Raw genomic sequence first — 19129 nt, forward strand, 5'->3', positions numbered from 1 at the left:
CCCAATAAAAACAATTGCGGAGAGAACTTTATCTTTCTCTCAAAAATCTTTTGAATGTTCCACCAAATTTTAATCCAAAAAGCTTTTATATTTCTACAAGTCCACCACATATGAAAATAGGTGGCTTCTAAACTACCACATCTCCAACATTTAGACTGTAAGTTAGGATACATGTTAGACAACTTCTTGGGATCCAGATGCCATCTATAAAACATTTTCTAAAAATTTTCTCTTAAATTTTGAGCCTAAGTAAATTTAACATTTCTAACCCAAATTACCTCCCAAGTATCCAACGGAATTGGTTCCTGAATGTTTTGTGCCCACTTTATCATACAATCTTTAACTAATTCCATTTCCGAATCCAATTCAATTAAAACATTATATATCCTCTTTATATGTGCAGAATTTAAATCTCTAATTTGTTTTACTAAATTTTCATCTGTAATTGTGATGCCAACCTTTTGATCTAACTTCCACCTAGCTTTCAATTGGGTATATTGAAACCAAGAGTAACTTATGTTTTCTTGTCTTAACTCATCTAATGATTTAAGTTGCCAATCATTCCCTTCCAATCTAAGTAATTCCTTATAAGAAACCATATCCAAACTCACTCCCATAGATACGCCCTCTATCGCGTGTCCAGGAATTCCCCAAATCGGTATTTTATAATTTAACTTATAATAATACTTTTTCCAGACACGCAATAAAGCACTTCTAAGAATATGGGATTTAAAAGCCCTATCCACCTTTTTATCATAAAGCAAATATGCATGCCATCCATATACCAAATCCGAACCCTCAAGGTGAAGTATTCTCTTATTAGTTAAATTAAGCCAATCGCTAACCCATGTCAAGACCACCGCATCATAATACAGTTTCAGATTCAGCGCCTTGAGTCCCCCTCTTTCCTTAGCATCTTGTAGAATCTTAAATTTAACTCTTGTTTTTTTTACCCGCCCAGATAAATTTATTAATACCCTTCTGCCATTCATCAAGGTTGGCATCCTTTTTCAATATAGGTATCATTTGAAACAAAAAGAGAAACTTCGGCAGAATATTCATTTTAACAACTGTGATTCTACCCAATAAAGATAATTGTAACTTTTTCCAATTATTTAAATCCCTTTGTATCTTCAACCACGTTTCATAGTTATTCTTATATAATTTTACATTTGAAGCTGCAATATACACTCCCAAATACTTAACCTTTTTTACTCTTTCAAAACCTGTTAATTTAATTAACATTTCCCTTTCACTCATATATTCTTAGATAATATCTTAGTCTTATTACTATTCACCTTAAACCCAGAAACTTTACCATACTGAGTTATAATTTCCATCAAATCTATAACCGATTGTATTGGTTGAGATACTGTCACAACCAAGTCATCAGCAAAAGCTCTCAATCTATAATCATTCTGTTTTATTTTAATTCCCTTTATCATAGAGGACTCTCGGATTTTAATTAATAAAATCTCTAACGTTAAAACAAACAATAATGGTGATAGGGGGCATCCCTGTCTTGTACCTTTTTCAATTTTAAACGTCTCTGTTAGCCCCCCATTAATTATAATTTGTGCAGTTTGTTGTTGATATATAGCTTTAATGAAGTGTAGAAATCCTTCTCCAAAATTCATTTCCTCAACAACTCTCAATAAGAATTGTCAATTCAATTGATCAAAAGCTTTCTCTGCATCCAAAAATATCAGTGCTGCAGGGACTTGGTTGTTCTTATCAAAATATTCAAGCAAATTTACAATTTGTCTTACATTATATTTCATATACCTTCCAGATATAAATCTCGATTGATCACTATGAATCATTTGTTTTAAAACTTGCATTAATCTATTAGCCAATACTTTAGCAAAAATCTTATAATCTGTATTCAAAAGTGATATAGGTCTATAATTTTTAGGTTGAGTAAGGTCTTGATCCTCCTTTGGAATCAATAATACAAAAGCTGTCCTCCAAGATGGAGGAACTCCTCCTCCAGTCTGAATTTCATTAAACAAGATCTTTAAAGGTTCAATCATTTCAACCAACAGCATTTTATAATAAATTGCTGTTAATCCATCTGTTCCCGGGGCCTTGCCCACTTTCAACTGTTTAATAGCTAAAGAGATTTCCTCTGATGTTATTAAGCAATTCATCTCAAGTTGTTCTTTTGAAAGTCTCGGAAAATGAGCTTCCTGTAAATAATTTAATTTAATTTTTAATTTTATTAGATTTATATACCGCCCTTTCTCGAAGGACTCAGGGCGGTTTACAGGGTATTTAAAATCAGCAATACAAAATACAAAAGTTAAAAAACAATTTAAAAAGATTAAATTATCCCTTAAAATAAAAACCCCAGTTAAAAATTCTCAGCCAGGGCCGGAAAGCTCAAAGAGCCAGGTCTTCAGGTCCCGGCCGAATGAACGAAGGTCAGGGGCAGCCCTAAGCTCCACGGACAGCTGGTTTCAAAGGGCATGCACACCCACAGAGAAGGCCCTCCCGCTAGGTGTTATCTGCCGGCAATCTTTTACCGTTGGCACCCTGAGAAGACTCTCCCTGTGTGAGTGCACTGGACGAAGGGAACTTGATGCTGGCAGGAGGTGTTCCCTCAAATATCCCGGACCCAAGCCATTTAGGGCTTTATAGGTCATCACCAGCACCTTGAATCTCACCCGGAGGGCAACCAGAAGCCAATGCAGCTCGCGGAGTAGAGGTGTTACATGGGAGTATCGGGAAGCCCCCATCACAACTCGCGCGGCCGCATTCTGCACCAGTTGAAGCCTCCGAGTGGTCCTCAAGGGCAACCCCATGTAGAGAGCGTTGCAGTAGTCTAAACGGGAGGTCACAAGCGCATGAGTGACTGTGCGTAGGGCATCTCGGTCCAGGTAGGGTCGCAACTGGCGCACCAGGCGAACCTGGGCAAAAGCCCCCCTGGTCACGGCACCTATATGGTCTTCAAAATTGAGCCGTGAGTCCAGGAGGACACCAATGTTGCGAGCCCTATCAATGGGGGGTAACACCTCACCCCCCCATCGTTAAAGATGGAATGGACTGGTTAGTCCGAGATGCCGATATGCACAGCCACTCAGTCTTGGCAGGATTGAGACGAAGCCTGTTTCTCCCCATCCAGACCTGGACCGCCTCCAGGCAACGGGACATCACGTCGAGGGCATCGCTGGGTTGGTTCGGGGTGGAAAGAAAAAGTTGGGTACCATCAGCATACTGATGATACCCCACCCTGAAACCACGAATGACCTCACCCGTCTTCATATAGATGTTGAACAGGAGGGGCGAGAGAACCGACCACTGAGGAACTCCACAAACGAGAGGCCTCGGGGTGGATCTCTGCCCTCCCGTCAACACCGACTGCAAGCGGCCAGGGAGATAGGAGAACCACCGTAAAACGGTGCCTCCCACTCCCAACCCCCTGAGACGCCGCAGTAGGATACCATAGTCGATGGTATCGAAAGCCGCTGAGAGATCTAATAGGACTAAGACAGAGGAGCAAGCCCGCCAGAGATCATTCATCAGCGCGACCAATGCCATCTCCGTGCTGTGCCCGGGCCTGAAACCCGATTTGTATGGGTCCAGATAATCAGTTTCCTCCAGGAACAGAGGAAGCTGATGCGCCACCACGCTCTCGATAACCTTCGCCAGAAAGCGAAGGTTGGAGACTGGACGATAGTTATTTAAAACAGCCGGGTCCAGGGCAGGCTTTTTGAGGAGGGGTCTCACCACCACCTCCTTCAAGGCGGCGGGGAAAACACCCTCCTTCAAAGAAGCAGTTATTACTGCCTGGAACCAGCCTCGTGTCCCCTCCCAGGCCGCATAAACCAGCCAGGAGGGGCACGGATCCAACAAACAGGTGGTGGAGCTCAGCCTCCCCATGATCCTGTCCACATCATCAGGGGAAACAGGATCAAACTCAGTCCAGATAACATGCTCAAGACCGTCCGATTCCTCCACGTCAGACTCCGCCCAGTCAGAGTCCAAGCCGGCCCGGATCTGAGCGATTTTGTCCATCAGATGATGACTAAACTTCTCGGCCTGTCCCTGTAAGGGATCCTCCCTCACCTCCTGGTGAAGAAGGGAGCGAGTCACCCTAAACAGGGCGGCCGGGCAATTATCTGCGGACGCGATGAGGGCAGCGAAGTAGTTAGCCCTCGCCGTCTTCATCGCAGCAAGATAAGACCTTATAAAGGTTCTTAGCTGCAATCGGTCAGATTCAGAATGGCTGGACCTCCAACCGCTCTCTAGACCCCATCTCCGACGCTTCATCTCCTGGAGCTCCGCAGAAAACCATGGAGCCCAACGGGATCTGCGCCGGGTCAGAGGTCGCAAGGGTACAACACAGTTGAGTGTCTCAGTGTCCGCCTTTTCCCAGGCACCCACCAAGGCATCAACTGGGCTGTGAGTGAGGGCGATGGGTATAGACCCAAGCGCCATCTGGAACCGTTCAGGGTCCGTTAGGCGCCTGGGGCAGAACCATCTAATTGGTTCCGCCACCCAGCAGCAGGGGGTGGCATAACGGAAGTCCAGCCACAGGAGATTATGGTCGGACCATGACAGGGGGGTAACAACCGGTAAACGCCCTCCCAAATCATCCAACCACTGTCCAGATAGGAACACCAGGTCGAGAGTGTGACCCCCCACATGGGTCGGGCCTTGAATTACCTGGGTCAGGTCCATGGCTGTCTTGGAAGCCATGAACTCCCGGGCTAGCTCCGACGACCCTCCTAGGGAAGGCAGGTTGAAGTCACTCAGCACTATGAGCCTGGGGAACTCCACCGCCAACCCTGAGAGGGTGTCAAGCAGCTCAGGCAGAGCTGTTGCCACACAGCTGGGCGACAGGTATGTAAGCAACAAGCTCATCTGAACCCGAGAACCACATCTCAGGATGAGGGACTCACTCCCGCCAATCTGGACAATGGTGGTCTCCCACAGGCATAAAGTCTCCCTAATAACCACTGCCACCCCGCCACCCCTACCCTGAGCCCGTGGCTGGTGTAGCACACGGAAACCTGGGGGGCATAACTCGATCAGAGGGACCCCTCCCTCCGAGCCCAACCAAGTTTCCGTAATGCATGCCAGATCCGCGCGTTCCTCCTCGATCAAGTCACGAACGAGGGGAGCCTTATTAGCAATGGATCTGGCATTAACGTAAACCAGCCGGAACTCAGGGGCCTGATCACCCTCACCCCGGGCAAAAGGGTGCTAGCCGGAGGGTCGGAGCGCGTCACCGCTCGCAAGCAGCGGGGGCACGATCCCGGATGTCAATACAGCCCTCTGCGCACACACCTGCTGCCATTCCCTATCGTCGTGGGGATTTGAAGCCGCACCCCAACACATCCAGAACCAGCCGCCTCTAACCCAAGCCCCGACCCACCGGGACCCCAAACCAGCCCGGACTGAGTGCCGGTTAATACGTCTTGATACGTCTCCACTCGAGGCCCCTATCTAAGCCCAACCACCTCTCGGGGTCCCAACAGTTGGGCCCATCATTAAGGGGAATGCAGAAAAGGGCGGCAGGTCGAATCCAGGAGGGAGAAACCCCCAAGGGCATACAAGTCGGCTCCAGAGTAGTGTAAGAAAACCATACAATAGTGACAAATGTCCGCATAGGGCTGATGGTAATAATGGTTAATAATGGGTGGATCGATGGTATTGATAACATAAAGTCCGGTAGATGTATCACAGTCCATTAGTCCAGATCAGCTCTCACCTGAGGTGGAACTCAAGAAAAGAAACCCCAGCCGTCCTCTCACTACGGCTGAGGAGTCTAGCCTATCATGGATAGAGTAAAGGATCCCGCGGTAAACCTACCCCACCTGGTCTCTCACACGTGGGGCGGTTGATGATCAATCCAAGACCGTCCTCCCACCACGGTCCAGTCCCAGGTGCAGTCTGGAATATTAATGGGAAGCACTAACCCCCAACCGGGCATTGAAGCGTAATCCTGGCCGATCTTCAGGCCACAGTAGTGCCTGCCAACCAGCATAGGGAGCAAATCCAACAGATCCAGCAATCCACAGCGATAGGATGGAACCACGGCCAGTTTCCAGGCCGGAAAGCCACCGCCACCATTTGGGGAGAGGGAGGGCTCCACGTCGCCAAAACAGCGACAGCCAGCTGATCTAAATCCCAACTCCAAACCAAGTCTCCGGATCACTCAATCGTCGCCGCTGCTCCTCCGACAGGCAGGGGACGTCCACGGCAAAAGATAGCAAGAAGAGCCTGCGAAGCAAGCCCTGGCCGATTTCCAAGCAAGGAAGCCACCACTGCAACTCGGGAGGAGAGGTAGGGCTCCGCACTGCCGAAAGCAGCACCCGCCAAACTGACACGAACCTCAGCTCCAAACCGAGTCCTCAAGTTGCCCGATAAATACTTATCTATATCTAAAGCTTGTATCTTTTCTCTAGAATATAATTTCGAATAGAAATCTAAAAAACACCTCGTAATCAACTTTTGTTGATAGACTTCTTTTCCTTTATATTCTATTTTATCTATAGTATGTAATTTCTGTTTCTTCCTTAATTGGTAAGCCAACCACCTACCAGGCTTATTAGTGTTACAAAAAGTATTATGTCTAGCATAATGCAAATTAGTTGCTACTTGGTCAGCCAATAGCATAGTAAATTGTTCTTTCAATAAATGTATCGAGAGCCTTAAATTATTATCCAATGGATTCAAAATAAAGTCTTTCTCCTTAGATTTAATCTCTTCCTCAAGATCTATACGTTTTTGCATTTGCTTACGCCTATAAGCATTATTCATATAAATCAAGACCCCTCTCATATAAGCTTTACTGGCATCCCAAACCATTCCCATCTATGTACCTTTATGCATATTTATAACAAGTGTGATGGGCACAATGCTTTAACCATTTTAATTTTACTCTAAAGTACATACCAGGAAGAAACAACTTCCTACGTTATCCCAATTGCCACAGTACAAAAGCGAACACGAAGAGGTCTACGAGGCAATTATCCCCAGTTCACAACCTGCTGCACAAACTCTCACCTCGCAGAACCCCTAATTCTGATGACCCAGGAGCAAAGAAGATAAAACAAGAGCTCCTTACCGATCAATGGTTCAAAGATAATCAAACCTCCCTAACATGCAGGGATGGTTTGGCATACAAGGGGAGGAAATTGTATCTACCTGAAACCCTCCATCTCAATGCTCTCAAACACAGCCATGATGTAAAACAGGCTGGACACTTTGGATATTTAAAAACTCTACACCTCATCCACTGGCAATTTTGGTGGCTGGGGCTGAAACGAGATGTAGAAAACTATGTCAGGAGTTGTACCATATGTGCCACCATGAAAAGAATTCCAGGGAAAACCCCTGGGTTACTGCAGCCGGTGGCAGACCCTTCTCAACCATGGGAAGAAATAGCTATGGACTTTATAGTAGACCTACCCAAAAGTAAGCTTAAGTTTATTGAATTTATATACCGCCCTTTTCCCGTAGGACTCAGGACGGTTTACAAAGTATTTAAAAACATAGAGGAAATACTGTCATCTGGACTTTGTAGATCTGTTTTCAAAGCACGCTCATTTTATTGCCGATAAAGGACTCTCATCTGCACGACTGACTAAATTGTTTCTGCAACATATCTACCGACTGCATGGCGGCCCTAAGCAAATAATTTCAGATAGAGGAGTGCAGCTCACGGTAAAATTCTGGAGGAATTTCCTTAAATTAATTGGATCATCTCAAGGCTTATCATCTGCTTTTCATCCAGCTACCAATGGGGTTGCAGAATCTGCTAACAAAATGGTGGAGCAATACCTCAGATGCTATGTTTCCTACCAACAGACAAACTAGACTGACCTCCTCCATTTTGCTGAGGTGGCCTACAATTCTTCTGTTCACAGCAGCACTGGATACATGCCTTTCAGAGTAGCCACAGGAAAAGAATTCAGCCCGATGCTTGACTACCCTCAGGTGCCCTCCGCTTCCCAGACACTTGATGAATGGGTGAGGGGTTGGGAAGAGGTTAGGGAAAAAATGAAAATGGTGTTAAAAAAGACTTCTGAGACTTATAAAAAAACAGGCTGATAAAAAGAGGGGCTCCCCAAAGAATATTCCAACTTGGGGGGAAAGGTTTATCTGTGAACTAAATATTTATGCCTCAAATTACCCAGCAAGAAATTAGGACCAAAATTCTTGGGGCCTTTCCTCATTGTGAGAATCATCAACCCGGTCACAGTAAAATTTAAACTCCCCAGACATTTGAGAAAAATTCATCTGGTTTTCCATTGTACCTTACTGAAAACTTTTCGGGCCTCCACTTTAGGACCTCCCCCTAAGAAGGCACCCGGACCCCTCGTAGCAGTGGGTCAGACCCATTATGAAGTGAAACGTATTCTTTACCATTTGGGTGAAGTCTAGTGATGTGAAAGCTGATAGACTTATCAAAAAGTGTTATGAGAAACACCCCAACAAACCAAAAGCCAGCCCCTAATTTGTGTTTTATTTACATTACAGGATCTGTCCTTTTTGTAAGGGGGGGGCAATATCAATGCTGCAAACACTGACATGTTTTTGCACTGACAATATAAGAGGCAGCCTTTTGCTTTAACTGTTTGGTTTTGAATCACTAAAGTGCGGGAGAAATGCAATCCAGATATTTTGACAAGATAAGGGATAGCCACTTCAGAAGAGAAGTGAAACTTTATGTGTTAAATTAATTGGTAAGTGTGATTAATGATGTGTAAATAAGGGAGGGAAATTCTGTATGATGTGGTGTGTCAAGTGGAGGAGAATTCAGATTCTGGCATCCATCCATGAGTGCCGATGCTTCGTTTCATTATTATAGTTTTTAGATAAATCAATGCCTGAATGTTGTTTGAACTGTCTCATTAACCGAAACCATGACATTATTAGTACCACTTTATAAAACCCTAGTAAGGGCCACATCTGGAATATTGCAACCAATTTTGGTCACCATATCACAAAAAAGATGTTGAGACTTTGGGAAAAAATCAGAGAAGAGCAACTAAAATGATCAAAGGTCTGGAGACTAAAACATATGAAGAGCAGCTGTGGGACCTGGGTTTGGCTAGTCTAAAGAAAAGAAGAAACAGGGGTGATATGATAGCAATATTTCAGTATTTGAGGGGCTGCCACAAAGAAAAGGGCATCAAACTATTCTCCAAAGCACCAGAGGGCAGGACAAGAAACAATGGTTGGAAACTGACCAAAGAGGGAAGCAACCTGGAATTAAGGAGAAACTTCCTTAATTAACCAGTGGAACAGCTTGCCTTCAGAAATCGTGGCTGTTCCATCCCTGATATAGGTTCTCTTGCTTGAGCAGAGGGCTAGACTACAAGACCTCCAAGATCCCTTCCAGCTCTATTCTATTCTGTATAATTCTGTATCCATGCGTTTTTTTCGGCAGGGTTTCAGGAATTCATTGTTCCTTTCTACAACCCCCCAACTTAACTACAATCCCAAATTTTCCTATTGGTTTCTTCTCCAAATATTAATCCAAACCTTCCCCGAGGAATCTTGGGAAAATTAGCTGAGTTCTGTCATCTGCTGAAACTTTGGACATCTACCAGTTCCATAAATGTTAAGATCACAAAGTCTAGCCCATCTCAGATTATGGAGGTCAAAGAACTGAACCTTTAAAGATGTCCCTTGTGCACTGGTAGACAGAACAACAGCTTTTGATTTGTTTTAAAAAGAAAAATCTTACAGCTCTGGGCCCTATTTCTACATTTCCATTTTCCCAATATAGTTTAAAATCATCTCATTTAATTCTGAACAAGTCTATTCATTTAAGAGATCCTAGGGAGTAGATAAAAGAGAGGTTTCTCTTGATTGCTGAGGATTTTATGCATACACTTGTGTAATTTCTTCATTACAATCCTGCCTTTTCTTGAGATGTTTTCCATTTCCCAGTTTTGCCTAAAGTTCTACATAGCCTTACTCCATCCAAATAGGAGGTTCACACAATTAGCTATGGTCACCCTAGTACTGATGCTTCATAAGAACACAGATCGGGTGTTTTCAGTTGATGGAGAGTAGGAATTTCACCCAACTCCTTTTCTAAGATTTCACCTTTTCCCTAGACATCAGAGATATCACATGGTATGGTAAAAAAAAATCAAGATTGTGGCCTCAATGGGATAAAACTAGCACACATGGGAAAAACATTCTAATCTCAGGTTTAAACTACTTTTTCAAAAGCTTTGATTACCATCTTTTTTCTTATTTTTCAGGCACCTTATAACTCAAATGTAAAAAAAACAATCATGTGGAGAACAGCTCTTGCTTCTTTTATAACAAGAGAAAAACAACATATCGTGTAAGGATGGAGTTGGGGTTTAATTCTCACTGACTTAGTCCTGGCAAGAAAGAGGGTCCTCCAACTTCCATTTAAGTACACATATGTCTCAATCACTTGGAGGATGAAACCAAAAAAATAATCAGAGGAAAATCTCAGATCATACATTTGCAACATCTAGCAATATTTTGATTTCTACCTTATGCCTGACTTGCAAATCAAATGTAAATTGAAAAATGCGGAAAAATGTAAACAGTTCCTCTAATTCTAAACATATTTACTCAGGAAACAAATCCTACACAATTCCAGAACTCTTAATTTCAGGTGCTGTTGGGGACCAGCAGCCACATCCTGTCTTTGTCCCCCACCCCCCAGTGAAATTCACTATATTGTTAGAGACCTTCTGGTTGAAGGACTTTTTCTATTTCAGACTGACAGAAATCTCAACATCTGTCAATCCAGTTCAATGTAATAATGTAATGTAATGCTACTACTGGTAAGTTTGATCCTGGTAAGCTTCTTACTGCTAGCACCACATCCTTGAAGGAAACACCATTATTGCTAGAGCCCCCAAAATGGAGTTCAGAAAACTTTTTCTACCACCACAAGATTATTAGGGTTTTGTTTTTACTGATTAGTAACCCTTGACCTTTGATATTTATCTGGTGCTTTTGAGACTTCCAAGAACTGTTTGTGTCATGTGTTCCAAACATTCTTTGGCAGGGGCAGCAATTACTCAATTAGTACTGAAGCTAAGTAGGATCAGCCCTGCTTGGTAACCCTGGGAATGTTAACCCATGTTAATGTTAATGTTGTAGAATTCAATGGTAACCCTAGACAAAATCAGAGCTGAAAAACTCTGCAGAAAAGAAAAAGACAGTTTCCAAAATTCTATGAAGAAACTTGCATGAATAGGCCCAGTAACCCACCTGAAAAGTTGAAGAAGCATTTTGGAAGATGACAGTTATAACTGTCATCACAATTACCAAGATCATTGGATGGATGTGCTCATGAAGTCAACAAAAGTCAAGTTTAATTTTTTTATTTATCCATCCATCCATCCCACCTTTATTATTTTTACAAATAACTCAAGGTGGAATAGAACAGGGCTTTTCAACCTTTTCACCCATTGTACAACTTTTAGGATAAGGCAATGTCCGAGTACCACCAGTCGCCCAGCAAGGTGTCAAAAACTTGACCAAAAAAACCACCAAAACAAATTCACTTAGTGACTGTTCAAAGTTATGACAGCACTGAAAAAAGTGACTTATGACCATTTTTCATACCTATGACCATTGCAGCATCCCCAGGGTCATGTGATTTACATTCAGATGCTTGGCAACCAATTCATATTTATAATGGTCATATTTATGATGCTCACATTGTGATCGCCTTTTGCAACCTTGTGACAAGCACTTAACCACCATATTACTAATTTAATCTCCCTCTCTCTCCCCCCTCTCTCTCTATTTCTCTCTCCCTCCCTCTCCTTCTTTCTCTCTTCCCTTCTCCCTCTCCTTCTTTCTCTCCCTTTTTCTCTCTCCCTCCCTTTCTTTCTTTCCCTCTTTCCCTATTTCTCTCCCTCTCTCCCATTGTCCCTTCCTTCCTTTCTTCCTTCCCTCCTTCTTTGTCCTTTCCTCCTTCCCTCCCTCCCATTGTCATTTCCTTCCTTCCTTCGTTCCTTATCCATTTTTTACCAAGAAACCTGATGCCCACTTAACTCTTTATGAAGCACCTGAGGAAAGTTAGGGAAGATCTATCAACAATACTCGGTGGTTGCTAACTCATTTAATAAGCTTTATTCCAGCAACAGAAACACCTCGCATTCGCTCAACAATGCTGCTGTGGACCACGGGGCAGGAAGGCGCCCTTCACACGGGATGGATGGAAGTCACGCCAAAGCGCCCTTCGCCCCGCTGCCTTCTGCAGACGCAGCCGGAGTCCCAGGTGGGGGGAGATCCGGGGCTGAGGTACATTTGGGGAAGCACACGGCAGCAAATCACAATCAGCTGCTCTTGGGGGATGGAGGCACAAAGCCGGCCAAACAGGGCTCGGAGCGGTTGACTGCCCCAGACCACAGCTACGCTTCCACCTTTCCCAAGGCAGCCCCCATAGACACAGCACAGGGAAGACGCGCCAAAGCTTGTCCCGGAGCCTCCCACTGCTGGAAGCCTGCGGTGGCAGCATAACAGGGCTTGGAAAATGTGGGGCAGGCGGCGGCGGCTGCTCACGGCGCCGCCCAAAAGCAAACAGGGCAAAAGCAAGCAGGCGGAGCCTCCCACTGCTGGAAGCCTGCTTGCAAAAAGTGGGACGGGTGGCGGCAGCTCTTCACGGTGCTGCCCAAAAGCAAGCAAGTCAAGGCCGCTATCAAGCCGCGGGCATGACAATCAACCAGGTATGGGGGGGGGAATCCATGCAGCAACCCGGCTACCTGGCCTGCCAGCAGCTTATTGCTCCGCTGATCAGCTGGGAGGCTGACTCCAGATTTGAGCCGCCGACAGAGTGCAGTGCAGGAAAGATGCGCCAAAGCTCGTCCCGGAGCCTCCACTGCCGGAAGCCTGCAATGGTGGCATAACAGGGCTTGCAAAAAGTGGGGCAAGCGGTGGCAGCTGCTCACAGCGCTGGCCAAAAGCAAGCAGGGCAAGGCCACTATCAACCCCCAGGCTCGACAATCAACTTGGTGCGTGTGGGGGGAGGAATCCGCACAGCAAACCAGCTGATCAGCAGAGCAATGAACGGCTGGCTTTGGTGAGTCTTTCCTGCACTGCGCTTTGTTGGTGGCTCAAATCCGGAGTCTCAGCCTCCCAGCTGATCGGCGGAGCAACGAGCGGCTGGCAGGTCAGGTAGCTGGGTTGCTGCATGGATTCCCCCCCACAACCGGTTGATCGTCGAGCCCGGGGCTTCATAGCAGCCTTGCCCTGCTTGCTCTTGCCCGGCGCCGTGAGCAGCTGCTGCAGCCTACCCTGCTTTTTGCAAGCAGGCTTCTGGCAGCAGAGGCTCCAGGCCGAGCTTTGGCATGTCTTCCCTGCGCTGCGCTCTGTCAGTGGCTCAAATCCAGAGTCTCAGCCTCCCAGCTGATCGGCGGAGCAATGAGCGGCTGGCAGGCCAGGTAGCTGGGTTGCTGCACGGATTTCCCCCCCAAACCCAGTTGATTGTCAAGCCTGGGGCTCGACAACCACTCCTGCTCAAAAGGCAGGGTTCGGCGGCCAGCAAGGTGCTTGCACGGGGCTCTCCTGGGGATGGCGGGCCAAATGGGGACCAGCCTCACCCTTTCCACGCTAGAGCAGGACCCGTGGAGGCGGCCAAGGGAAAGCAGGGCAAGGCCGCTCCTGCTCGAAAAGCAGGGTTCGGCAGCTGGCGAGGCGCTAGCACAGGGCTCTACCGGGGCTGGACAATGGGGGAGGAGCGGGCTGATCGCCTTACCGGTACCTGGGACTCCGACACGCCTTCCCGACTATGTGTGACTTCCCGATCAGAAGTCAATCCAGTTGCTGCACAAGTCCCTTGGGTGGGTGGGCCTCACTCTGCGCCTGTGCGCTTTCTGGCAGCAAGTGACCTGGGAAGGAGCAGAGCATGGGGGGAGGAGGCGGCAGCGGGGGAGGCGAGGGGGAGGCAGGTGACACCGCATACCACCGGCCAGTTGCTCGTGTACCACTAGTGGTACGCGCACCACCAGTTGATAAGCCATGGAATAGAACATAGAATAATAGAGTTTGAAGAAACCTTGGAGGTCTTCTAGTTCAAGGAGACCCTATAGCATGAGTGTCAAATCGCCATGTCACATGACATGTCACAACATATCGTGACTTTTTTTGCATTGCCGGCAATGGGGTGGGTGCAGCTTTGGTATGATGCATCCGGCCCGTGGGCCGGCAGTTTGACACCCCTGCTATAGGTGGGTGATTGTTCAGTCTCTTTTTGAAAGCTTCCAGTGTTGGAACACTCACAACTTCTGAAAGCAAGCTTGGTTGATGGTTCTCACTGTTAAGAAGTTTCTCCTTAGTTCTAGGTTGCTCCTCTGTCCTTGGGTTAGTTTCCAACCACTTTTTCTTCTCTTGCCTTTTGGTGCTTTGGAAAATAGTTTGACCCCGTCTTTGTAGAAGTTCCTCAAATACTGGAACAGTGCTATCATATCACTCCTAGTCCTTCTTTTCATTAGACATACTGTACCTAATTCCTGTAACCGTCCTTGCTATGTTTCAGCCTCCAGCCCACTAATCATTTTTGCTGCTGTTCTCTGCACTTTTTCCAATTTTTCTGTGTATTGTGGTGACCAGAACTTGATGCAGTATTCCAAGTGTGGTCTTACTAAGGCTTTGTGTCATGGCCCCCCAAGAGTCCGGTTCAGAGGAAGAAGAATTGGAGCTGGGACCATCCAACAGGGAAGGCACACCAGGGGCTGAAGACGATGCTGTCCCTCAGGCACTGGGTGATGTGTATGCACAGACACAGGGGAGGATCAGCTGCTGACTGGCAGTGGTGCTAATAGGCAGCTAATCTCTTCTGATGAGAAACAGCTGCCTACTACACTTGATCCAAGGGCAAGGAGAGTGGACCGTAGGCAAGCCCAGAGAAGGGTTGCAAGATTACTCAGGAGTAGTCACCTCACAAGAAACACTTGAATGGGAGTAACTTAAGGAGACACCGTGGGGAGTTAAGTCTTTGCCTTTTGCTGTTTGTCTTGCGTTACTTGGAAAACTGCTCTTCACACTCTGTAAAGCAGTACTGGAAGTTCACATGATCTTGATTCTATCCCTCTATCATATTTATGTGATTGTCCATTAGGACTCCAAGATCCGTCTCACAGTTAAGCCAAGTTTTATCTAGTCTATACCTATACAATTGGGCTTTCTTGCCAAGTGTAAAACATAATTTTTATCTATGTTGAATTTTATTTTTTTAGATTGGGCCCAGTGTTTGAGTCTGTCAAGATCTTTTTGGATCTTGAGCTCGTCTTTTCCAGTATTGGCAATTCCTGCCAGTTTACTGTCATCTGCAAACCTTGGGGTACCCCACTGCTTATTTCCCTCCATGTGGATGTAGTTCTGTTGAGGACTACACATTGAATATGATTTGTTAGCCAGTTATAAACCCAACTGGGGGTGGTGCTATCTATCCCACATTTTACTAGCTTACCGAGAAATTAGTTAATTGCGTTGCTGAAGTCTAAGTACCGGTATACTACGTCCACAGCATTTCGCTGGTTTACTAATTTAGTCACTCTTCAAAGAATGAAATAAGATTGGTTTGGCATGATCTGTTTTTCACAAACCCATGTTGGCTACTAGTTATAAACTTGTTTGCTTCTAAGTATTCAGAGATTTGTTTTTTGATCATCTTTTCCAGGATCTTCCCAGGTATTGATGTCAAGCTGATTTATCTGTAATTTCTTGGATTTATTTTCCCCCCTTTTGAAGATGGGGACTACATCAACACTTTTCCAGGCCTCAGGTAGTTCCCTGGTGATCCAAGAGATATGTTTCAGTGGTTCTGAAATCACATCTGCCAGTACCTTCAAAACTCTGGGAAGTAGTCTGTCAGAACCCAGTAATTTAAATCCATCTAGAGCTGACAGGTGTCCTCTTATTTTCTGCATTTTAATTTGCAAACATATGCAGCACACCTTCCTTTTATTTTTCCTATAGCAACTACCCTTTCAGTTGAGGTAAGGTGAGCTGTGAGAAAGTAACTGGCCCAAGGTCATCCAGATGGCTTTCATGGCTAAGGTGGGACTAGAACTCACAGTCACCTGCTTACTAGTTTGATGCTTTAATCACTAGAGCAATCTTGTGATCTTGTGATCACTGACATGACTCTTCAAAACAGTGTGATTGCTCCCATATTTAGGGGAAAGAAAAGGTGAAACGGAGAGAACAAGGTTCATTGCAGACAATCTTTTATGTTTGTGATGGATACCAGGAACATCTGAAGAGGGAGAAGGGTTCAACAAAGTCAGGATGGCAGCAATGACCATGTGATCAAAGCTCCACCTTTCTTTTTGTACACATCTCAGTAAACAATCCAGCATCTTCTAATTCCATATTTCACCTTTTCAGTTATTAAATGACAATAGCTCACCAATTGTTGGTCAACATTTCCATTCAACTAATCATCCAAATATCAAAGTGTTTTAGAAATTCCTCACTTAACATCTTAGGAATTTGGAGAACTAAAGCATAGAAACATGTCATCTGAATGCCAATAAATATGTTTTGTATAGAAGAGAGCACAATTCTGATTGTTATTCTTCTTAGGAAAGAAGCGATGTCCAGGTAGAAGTTAGGAGGTAGACCAGTAACACAGGATGCTAATTGTTGGAAAAACACTGCATCCCAAATCACTAGGAATTTAAGAAATCCACCTCAATGGTGTCTGACGCATTAGTCCTGTAAGGAGGAATTTAGATGTTATGGAAAGAAAAAAAAATAGTTATGATTCTGCACATGTTCTAAGGCCCCATCATATCCCATATGTTCTGGCATGAAAATACCTTCCAGGACTAAGTACTCAACATCACTGACAAGTTCACAAAAGATGCTGTATGAAAATACAATAAAGTACACACACATTCATGTTTAATACAAGCATCTCACTTTGTCATACAAAATTGCCAATTGTCTGAGAGGACAACTGATAGGGGACACATTAACACTTTTGTTTTTAGAAGGTTCCCAAAAATCAGAAGGCTGATTTTTCATCTTTTGTGGTGCAATGAATGTGATAGGATTTCTTGTGCTTATTAATTATATTTGTTAGTCAGAAAAGGTGTAACCAGTCCATCTTTGGATACCACTGATTAGTATACTGTAGATTAACCTGTTTAGAAATCAGTGATTGCTGATCCAAAGATACACAGCTGCTACATATAATGATAAAGACTCACTACCAAATGCAGAATGTTAACGACAAATGGTTCAGTCCTATTCACACATTTAACAACTGGTTATAATAGGAAATCCTGTCACAGACTGTAAGTAAACCCATTTATAGATAATGGAGCAGTGATCCCAAGTTCCTACAACTGATAATTTTTTGTGGTGAAGATTCATTCCTTACGAAGATGACATGCTGATGGAATGTTTATTTTCCCTCTCTACTGGAACCTGTACAAGAGCAGAACTACTGGTGGACCTAAAATTCAGAAATACGTAGTTTTGAAGTTGTCGAAGTTTTAAAGTTGTCGAAGTTTTAAAGAAGTCTGCAAAAGTCAGAAGAAACAGGGAGATCTTAGCACTGTCCTTCCTAAGAACCAGGCACACCACCTGAGGCAATGGGTAACCAGGGAACAAACTCCACTGACTACATCTTTATCAATTCATGCTAATAAGCTTCAATCTTTGTAAATATATTTTCAAAACTTTCTTTAGTGTAAAAAGAAAGCCATCTCCAAAACAAACATCTTGTAATCATGGAAAATATCAGTTACCAAATTCAAGCTGGACTGCCACAAATCATAAAATCTAGTTGTAAGCTCAAGTTAGCGGAAGGGGGATCTAGGAACTGCTAGTAAAAATCTGCAGAAAAGTATCAGCAACTATGCCAAAGCCTTTCCTTATTATCAAATATTTCATGGAAGCAGAATTGTCCAAAATGAAGCAGAAATAGAATGACTATCTTGGGAGCTGTCATTTGGAAACTGACAGAAAAGTAACTGAGCTACTGAATTCCGCAAGACTAGTTCGGCCCTGGGAGTAATTCCTTCCTTGCCCCACGTGTAAGAGAGACTTCAGCTAAAGCCAAGAACCATCCAGAACCCCCGTTTCTGCTCCGGGACCAGCAGGGGGAATCGCGTTGGGCGACCCTCCCGGGAGAGACACCCTGGCCCGTTTCCGGCCATCAGATCGTCCAAAGCAGAACTAGGGCAAAATGTGGCCACCGATTTACAGGAGCATTTCTGCTCCTCCGCCCCAACCCTCGGCAGCAAGTTGGGCCAAGTCGCCTCTTCCAATTCACGCAACTGGCGAGTGCGTTCGTGTGCGTGTTGATGGGGGGAGGGTTGCAGCCAAGCAACTACAACACCCAACAACCCCGCCGCTGAAATCTTGCGACGATGCACGAGTGCCCGAGAAAAAGAGCGAAGCTGGCCGGGAGGGGCGCCCCTCGCCTACCTCCGGGTCTTCTAGGCGGCGTGCTGTTGCCGCGAATAGGGCCGCGCAAATAGACTGGAAGGGAGCCGGTCCGAGGCGTAGCGGCTGTCCGGGCTGCGCGCACTCACCTCGGAGCGAACCTGCAGCCGCTTGTTCATCTCGCAGATTCGGTACTCGGGCTGCATCATGTAGGGCGTGTGGCGCCGGTAGAATGGGCCGAAGGGCGAGGAGTAGAAGGGGTCGTGCGACGTGGTGGACATCGTTGCCTGTTGGCCCGGGCTGGAGGCGAGGCGCGCCGCAGGGGAGCGCCGGGCAAGCACATGGGCTGGGGGCTCTGAGCCCTGCAAAGTAAAAGGCGCACGGGCGGGGGCTGGAAGGGAGGCGGGGTACGCGGCTGGCTGGGAAGCGCTGCTGCCGCCGCTGGAGAGAGAGAGGCAGGCAGGAGTGGCCCGGCAGCTGGGATGCAAGCTCTCCACCTGGGTTGGAAAACGGCGGGGACAGCAGGGCGTCACTTCCCGGCCACACGGGAGGCCCTGCTGGGACCGACCCTAAAGATGTAGAGAGAGAGGCAGAGTGGGAGATGTAGAAATGGAGAGACCGCGCAGGCGGGCAGGCGCACGCAATGGCCCGAGGGAGAACCGCTCCCCCTCCCAGTGCTAAGCGAGGACTTCTTCAGCGTCACCCCTTCTCCTCGGAAGAGGGTCGTGCAGGCCTGGGCTTGGTTGGGGCGGGGCGCTGTTTTGCGCTG

General features: G+C 45.8%; 1 protein-coding gene across 2 annotated transcripts in view; it reads right to left on the bottom strand.

The window, feature by feature from the left end:
- LDB2 (LIM domain binding 2) overlaps positions 1-18641 on the bottom strand; it is a gene marked incomplete at both ends in the record, with an annotated part of 349034 nt that extends 330393 nt beyond the window's left edge. For both annotated transcript variants that reach the window (XM_083366938.1, XM_083366937.1), the window contains one exon: positions 18510-18641. In XM_083366938.1, coding sequence (XP_083223064.1) covers positions 18510-18641 — 132 coding nt within the window. The remainder of the gene's footprint in view (positions 1-18509) is intronic.
- Between the last annotated feature and the right edge of the window lie 488 nt (positions 18642-19129).

The sequence above is a fragment of the Vipera ursinii genome, assembly GCF_947247035.1.
Source record: "Vipera ursinii genome assembly, chromosome: 7".
In the NCBI taxonomy this organism is placed as follows: Eukaryota; Metazoa; Chordata; class Lepidosauria; order Squamata; family Viperidae; genus Vipera; species Vipera ursinii.